This window comes from Nanorana parkeri, unplaced genomic scaffold (assembly GCF_000935625.1).
Source record: "Nanorana parkeri isolate BGI_ZX_2015 unplaced genomic scaffold, ASM93562v1 scaffold181, whole genome shotgun sequence".
Taxonomy (NCBI): Eukaryota; Metazoa; Chordata; class Amphibia; order Anura; family Dicroglossidae; genus Nanorana; species Nanorana parkeri.
In genome coordinates, this window is record NW_017306449.1 from 1,738,567 (window position 1) to 1,746,775 (window position 8,209).

Below are 8,209 nucleotides of genomic sequence, written 5' to 3' on the forward strand. Positions count from 1 at the left end.
GGGGGGGGGGGGTGCCGGACGAAAATTGCACTTTCGGTCTAAATGCCGAAAGTGCCATTTGCTGTCTGCGCAGCCGTGATTTCTTTCAAACCCGCTGGGCGCTGCTCTGTGTCCCAGCGGCAAAGAGAGAAAAAGTGACAGCCGGCCGAGCGCTGCGGGACAAGAGCGCTGTGAGCGGCCGGTGTCTCTCCTCCCACACCACTCGGCTGCCTATCACAGTGCGGCAGAGAGGTGTGGGGGCGGAGACAGCCAGCGCTGTCACAGGAGGCTGGGCTCTCCTCTCGCACCGCACCGCTCACTCAGCCTCCTGTGACAGCGTGTCAGAGTGGAGAGCAAGGTACAAGCACTCAGCGATCAGTGATCACTGAGTGTATTGTACATAATTGAGGACATGGTATGTGTACTATATCCTCAATTATGAATGAATGGAAGTGCTCTACATCACCTCCTGTTCATTCATAGTTGTAGTTATAGTAAACATACCATGTCCTCATATTATCAATGCACAGGAACACTCATAAAGGATTCATTAAAAGACACCCATGGACTCTCCATCTGCTTACTTCTGCAAGATGATTTATGTAAGTAAATACACCTGGGGACAAGGTTATCTCATCTGGTGGTCCCACTTGTACACCACAAGGCCCAGTTGGGTGGAGGCATTGCCATCACAAATCGATTACAGCCCCTTACTCCCACTTAGCGGAAGCTCAGGTTTATCAAGTTACCCACAGGTTGGCAGCGGTAGCTGATCGGAGACGGTCATCTCATATGACCCCGCACCCTCCCTGTCTGTCTCTCTAGTTAATACTGAAGGAACAGATATGGGGGGGGGACCCGGCGGGGGGGGGACGGACGGACGGGGGGGGGACACACACATGACTGAAACTCACTGCTCTCTGCTGGGAAAAGACTGTGTGCTGAGTGGTCACTCAGGTCTCGCTATAGAGCCGGTGGAAGACAGCTGCAGTGTCCCATTCCGGTTCTCAGTATTAGGAAGTTTATGTTTTACTCTACAAATACTTCTCCTTTAATTCACTCAACCCAAATTGAGATATTTTTTGAGCAATATTATTTTATGTATATTTTTTGTCAGACCTGAACAAGTTGGGTTAAGCATGTTTTTCTACAGAACTTTTCTTTAGCACAATCTCTCCTGAGTAACACTCCTAGAAGATGCCTGTGCAGAGTGAAATGTGAAATGGAAACCTCTGCAAGCTACCCAGATTTGCAGAGACCTGCATGTTGTCTCTCACCTGAACACTTTCTTGGGTCCCAGACACTGGAAATCACAGCTCATGGAGTACAATCCGTAGAAGGTTGCCTTAACATTCAAACTACCAAACAGATCACGTGGGTTTAGCTTGTAGATATCAAATGTTATACGTGCAATATCCCGACTATTCTTTGGTTTCTCTTTCTGCAGGGAGTACGATGAGACACCCTATAGGGAGAAAAGGTACAAGCTAAACTATATATCACATATGCAAAGAATCACTTTGGAGAACATATAGTACATAAAGTGTATTTTTGGCTCAGTTCACACGGACGTTAAGACTAAATTTTAAAAGCCTTTAGCAGACATTGAGAATGCATTTGCGGTGGGCTTCAATTGACTTTAATGGAGACATTTGGCAAGTTTAACAAGTTGTAAAACCTGCCAAACCTTGCAGGCAAGACAAAAATTAAAGTGACACTAAACTCAGGAGTTAAACCTAAAAATGCATTCATATACCTTAACTATTAACAAAAAATTATCTTATTTGTTGTTTCGCTCAGCTGTAGATCCTCAAATCATCTCTGAATTGGTGCTGACACTGTCTTTCCTTCTGGAGGGGGGCTACTTTTGTTCCCCATGGTCCCTGTGTGTGTTGTAAAGTAGTCACCGCTCCAAGCTCGCTCCTGTGATGGATACAATCTCAATACAAATTAGTAAACTAAACACGAGATTTTAGTCCATCACGGGAGGGAGATTGGAGTGTTGGCACTTTACAACACACACAGGGACCATGGGGAACAAAAGTAGGCACCCTCCAGAAGAAAGGACAGTGTCAGCACCAATTCAGAGATGATTTGAGGATCTACAGCCGAGTGATACACAAATGAGATGCATTGGGGGGAATTTATCAAAACTGGAGCAGACAAAATCTGGAGCAGTTGCCCATGGCAACCAATCAGCATCTCTTTTCAATTTGCCCAGGTAAAATTTGAAAATGAGAAATAGATGCTGATTTGTTGCAGTGCAAATCTGCTCCATTTTGTCTGCTCCAGTTTTGATAAATTCCCCCCACGGGAGCGAGCTTGGAGTGGTGGCTACTTTACAACACACAGGGACCATGGGTAACAAAAGTAGCCACCCTCCGGAAGGAAAGATAGTGTCAGCACCAATTCAGAGATGGTTTGAGGATCTACAGCCGAGTGATGCACAAATAAGATACATTTTGTTAATAGCTAAGGTACTTGAATTAATTTTTAAGATTTAACTCCTGAGTTTAGTAATACTTTGCCATTAGGCAAGGCAAAGTCACACAAAACCACCCATCACACTATTTATATACAATTTACATTGTCATTGCTCTGTATATACAGGTGAAACTCGAATAATTAGAATATCGTGCAAAGTTCATTTATTTCACTAGTGCAACTTAAAAGGTGAAACTAATATATGAGATAGACTCATTACATGCAAAGCAAGATAATTCAAGCCGTGATTTGTCATAATTGTGATGATTATGGCTTACAGCTCATGAAAACCCCAAGAACTCCAAATCCACAACCTCAAAAAAGTAGATTATTACATGCAATCAATAAAACAAGGATTGTACATAGAACAATATCGGACCTCTGAAAAGTACAAGCATGCATATGTACTCAGTACTTGGTTTGGGCCCCTTTTACAGCACTTACTGCAATTACTTTTGCACGATATTCTAATTATTCGAGTTTCACCTGTATTTGTGAACATTCAATCAATGCAGAGATATGCCAAAATGAATGTTCTTTAGTTTTAGCAATGCATTTTTGTTTGTTGTTTTTCCACATTATACTGAATTAAGGCCACTAGATGGTGCTGAAAAGGTTAGAAAATAAATACATACAGGGTTATTCACAAAAAGGGTGAAGAGTTTGGAGAAGGCAGAAGTGCACAATCTAGGACAACATAGCTGAACCCGGAAAGTGAGCTGCATTGGAGAATTTTTCCTGAATCTGTTTTGTTGTCCTAGATTGTTCACTTCTCCTGCCCTCTCCAAACTCTTCACCCTTTTGTGAATAAACCTGTTAGTGTCTATAATGCGATTTTACATGGAAAAAACAGTTGTTTATAAATATACCTCACTGTGTGTTCTGGACCATTCACAATTCATGTAAGGAACAATCATAAGCTTTGCAAAGTGTTTGGAAAGCTATATCTGCTAGATTGTAAGCTCTCAAGCAGGGCCCTTCTAACCCTCCTGTATTGAAAGTGTATTGTAACTATACTGTTTCGCTCTATTTTGTAAAGCGCTGCACAAACTGTTGAAGCTATACAAATCCTGTATTATAATAATAATATTAATATGGAACAAATACCTGTTCTTTATGCCTGTGTGAACAAGGCCTTAGAATGAAAAAAAACCCTAATTTATATTATTTCAGTTTTGTAGCCACGGTATTTTGTGCAGCAGCTCTAAGGCTCCACAATGAGTCTGTATCTCATCTATAGTACTAGAAGTGTAGATTAATTTTCATTGACATCCCAATGGGATCTGCATTTATGTTACCTCAATTTGTTTTTTTTCTGTTTATTGTCACATGAGGATGAGTCGGGACCCATGTCAGGACCTCCCAGTTTACAAGTTTAGTATACAACTAGAATAAAACCTTGCCATAAGTGGTTCTTTTTTGTTTAACACTTCTAATATTCTGCACTTTATTCCAGTGGTATTTCATCAAAAGTACTGTATGTCTTGCAAATTAGTATAATAAACACAGATTTCAATATACTGGCACCTTTCTTGGATTCCATCTTTGCCCTTGTTCCAAGACCATGATCACTGAACCATCTTCGAGTGTTTCAAAAAACTCATCTGTGTCCAACATTGTCCCATCTTCCTCCAGAACTAAACTCACAATTCCTGTCAGGAAGAGAGCATCCATAGCCTGTCCAGAAACAGAAGAGACTCTATAAACATCAGCATCATAATAGGGGACCTGGATAATGGGTTTCATCACCCACCAGTACCCAGCTGCGCAATGCTGCAGCCACTGATAGGGTAATTCACTTTCCTTGTTTTATCTGTCAGTCATTTTACATTATGGAAAATGCAGCAAGAAGGGTGAGGGTGAAGAAAGGTTACCACTGAAGTCTCCAAGAGAAGCAAGAAATCAATAGTTGATGCAGCTTTAATATGAAAATGTATACACAAAGTGATCAGTAGGTGATGAGTGCAGTATGGAACTAATTGCTGCCAAAGGCATGCTGGTAATTGTGGTCCCACACTATTATTATACATTTATATAGCTCTGACATATACACAGTGCTGTATAGAGAACACTGTTCCAGTCACATTAGTTTTTGTACAGAGGAGCTAACACTCCAATGCAGAATGACACAGGCTGTAGGGGGGGGCTACAAATCCCAGCAATACATTATACAGCAATGCAGAACAGTATATGAATTGGACTCAAAACTTATTAACACACTGGACTCAGAACTTAGTAATGAACTGGACTCTGGACCCACCTGAGGCCCCACAGAGCCCACCTGAGACCCCACACAGCCCACCTGAGACCCTACACAGCCCACCTGAGACCCCACACAGCCCACCTGAGACCCTACACAGCCCACCTGAGACCCCACACAGCCCACCTGAGACCCCACACAGCCCACCTGAGAGTGATCCTAAAGAGACCACCATAGATCCTGCACAACCCATCTCTATGGTGGGCTCTGCAGGTTCTCTAGTGGGCTGGTCAGGGTCCCTTTCCTTGCACATGCAGCTACTTACCTGCCGCTGCTGGGCCCTGGTCTCCTCCACCACCGGAACGGTGCTGCTAAGCTCCCGGGCTCCTCCGCTGCCGGACCGGCTCTGCTGGGCCCCGGCTTCCTCCACCTCCACTTTCTCCCCTGTCAGTGCCCCCCCCCAGCCTTGGTCAGGTCAGTCAGTCCACCCACTGAAGGGGCTAGGCCCCCCAGGCTGCCCGGGCCCTTACATGGCTATCGGCTATACCCCCCTGATGGAGGCCCTGGCAACCAGTGATATCAGTGGTTGCCAGGAGCGCCCCAGGTTGCTAATAGCTGAGCAGGGAGATGTGTATGGCCCTTAGAACCTGGGACACTCTGGCTAGAAAGGGGGCGACAGGCACACTGCAAACATTGTGCAGCAGAGCGGCTATACCGCTCCACCACTTACCTTTTCCGCTGCAAATACTTCTGAACATCACTTTGATGAAAAAGAATTGTCTTCCGGGAGTTTTGCTCTCCTGACCCTGTATTGACTTGACGTAGGGGTCGACAGGAGGAAGAAACTTCAGCACCTGATTCTTCTTCATAAATGCATTGTTCAGGGGTGTGGGCAACAGGAGAGGCAAGTTCTCTCTTCATTACAGGTACATCGGTTCAAAGTTTAATTTAACACCTCATGCTTATAAATCTTGCTCTATCCCGGTTTCTGACTGCATGAATGTGTTAAATATCAAAGCCCCATAGTTATAATTGAAGTAACCAAGCACGGGGTTTCAATATTTAATACTTTTATACACACTAAGGAGCTAGGAGACTTCATGAGGTGTATTTATAAATAAAATGTACATTCATTCTGTGCGGAGGCAATAATAAATGGTATTAGTATATTTTCTTTTCAGATTGAATATAATAAAAGGAAAATACAGCATTATGGTCACTAGATGAAGTTGAGCCAAAAAAGAAAATACTTCTTTCCTATGCTCCTCAGCACCATCTAATGGCCATAATGTGGTATTTTCCTGATATTACATTTGACCTGAAAAGGAAATATACTAATACCATTTATTATTGCCTCCATTCCCACATAATAAATGTACATGCATTTGTTAGACCTCATAGGACCCCTCAATTTTAATTTTCATCTCCAAGATAAGATGTGCTCAGACAAAGCATGTACAGTTAGCAAACACAATTGTGATTGGTCCTCTTTAATGTGTTTGTATACTCAAAATGTACTTTTCTTGGATTTGGTTTTACTGCTGTCTTGGGTGTCGGTAGATTTCCCCTCACTTTCTGTTCTGGGGACAACTTCTTACCAGACAGGAAGTGAGGAAAATTCTGAAACAGGGAAACAGACAACAATAAAAAGCTGACAGAGGTTCCAGCTTTCATCTACTTAACTAAAAGCATTTTTCATCTGTGTTGCTGTTAGAGAGATTTCCCCTCACTTCCTGTTCTGGGAAAATACTTTTTAGCAGACAGGAAGTGAAGGAATCTCTCCAAAGGAGCCTCTGATGGCAGTAAAACCTAACAAAGCATTCTAATCCTTCTACGTATCTCTATAGGTTGAACTCGATGGACATGTGTCTTTTTTCAACCTGACAAACTATGTAAATATGTACACTCTATCCAAAACTGAAATGATTGGGTATGAATACACTTTAAGGAAGATAGAATAAAGCACAAGTTGCATAAACACCTAATGCTGTTGACACTTATGTTATAAGTCATATAGGCCCATGGTAAGGCTGAGTGGAAACTGCCACCATAATATTTCAACAGAATTACCAAACAAGAAGTTCCCTATAGACAAATATTGTGCCCCAAAATAATATTTCTGTGTACAATATATGAATTTGTAACACATATTGATCTTTATGCTGGCTTCACAAATTACAATTATTATTCTTCTTCTTACACAGCCACACATGTGCTTGGATTTTTTATTTCATTACTTTTTTTCTAGAGACAACTGGATAAAACCACTAATGTACAGTAAACTAATGGACAAGGACAAGAAGTAAAGTAAAGGACAAGAAGTGAGGGAAATCGTCCAATGGGGGCACCTGCTCTGGGTACATTCCCCTTACTGTGGAAAATTTCCTCTAACTTCCTGTTGCATCTCTGGAACAGGATGTGAAGAGAAATGTCCCCAATGGTATCCAGACAGCAAAAAAGTTATTTTTTTTCCCCTACTTTATCCAAATTTTTTTAAAAAAGGGCTTTAGATAGACTATAAATATTATTAATGGAGCATATTGTATCAACATAAGAAGATGCTGTCAGTTACAGCTACCTGTACAGAATTTCTGCAAATGAGACCCAGGCCTTACATCCTATTAACAACGGGATCAGATGAAAACAAAATCTCTTCATATATCACCCTCTATAGTCTCTATACCTTTGCCACAAGTTCTCGAAGTGTTCCAGCAGTAATTCCTTTCCGCGTGCTGCGTTCATGACTACAAACACGGAAAGGTCTCTGAGGTGGCGCAGACGCTGTTTTCACTCTTCGTGATATCTCTGATCCTACAGAGGAGACAGACCTGTAAAACAAAAGACACGGAAGGATAATGGTGATTGTTTAGGTAAATAATATGGAATTGGTTTACAGTCAATGTCATGTTTCCTTAGACAGCACCATATGCATCAATATCACATTGAGTTCACAGGCATGGCGAGTAAAAGGTGGAAATCACATACTTGATCAAAGCCGACGGACCAAGATTTGAAATAAAATCCATGTCTTTCTCCTGACAGCAGACTCGTTCTCTACAGCTCCAGGTTTTCAGATGGACTATGAAACCTTCCAACAGATAAACACGGGGTAAAGTTCATCAGAATGGAACAGAGGATCAGACTGGGCATTGCAACACTATAACTACAGTCAGCTGTGACATCACATAGATGTCACTCATATTCATATCCATAGATCACAGACACATTGAAGAATGGAGAACAGAGATCATACAGGGTAGGTCTTCTGGAAGAGAACGTCCTAAAAGACCTGTGGACTTTGCTTGATAGAGTCACTGGAATTTATAGCAGAGAGTCATTTATCAGAGCTGCCCTTCTGTTGCATTTACTGTTTTATTTAATAAAAGTGGATTGTATTATGCTTGCGTATATATTTTATTAATTGTAGCACCAAAAATACAATAATATTCCTTTTTTAAAGTGAAAATAAACTTACTTGAAAAAAAAAAGCCCCCGAGGAACTTTTCTCTTTCAATTGTTTTATTGAGGGTTTTTTAAAAGTATACA

General features: G+C 41.7%; 1 protein-coding gene across 1 annotated transcript in view; it reads right to left on the bottom strand.

Annotated features, from left to right (window-relative positions):
• CIDEB (cell death-inducing DFFA-like effector b) overlaps nucleotides 1-7,752 on the bottom strand; it is a 9,183-nt gene extending 1,431 nt beyond the window's left edge. The window contains exons 1-4 of the mRNA XM_018555011.1: nucleotides 7,649-7,752; nucleotides 7,347-7,491; nucleotides 3,991-4,140; nucleotides 1,257-1,444 (exon numbers count right to left, since the gene is read on the bottom strand). Coding sequence (XP_018410513.1) covers nucleotides 1,257-1,444; nucleotides 3,991-4,140; nucleotides 7,347-7,491; nucleotides 7,649-7,689 — 524 coding nt within the window. The 5' untranslated portion in view covers nucleotides 7,690-7,752. The remainder of the gene's footprint in view (nucleotides 1-1,256; nucleotides 1,445-3,990; nucleotides 4,141-7,346; nucleotides 7,492-7,648) is intronic.
• Nucleotides 7,753-8,209: the final 457 nt, after the last annotated feature.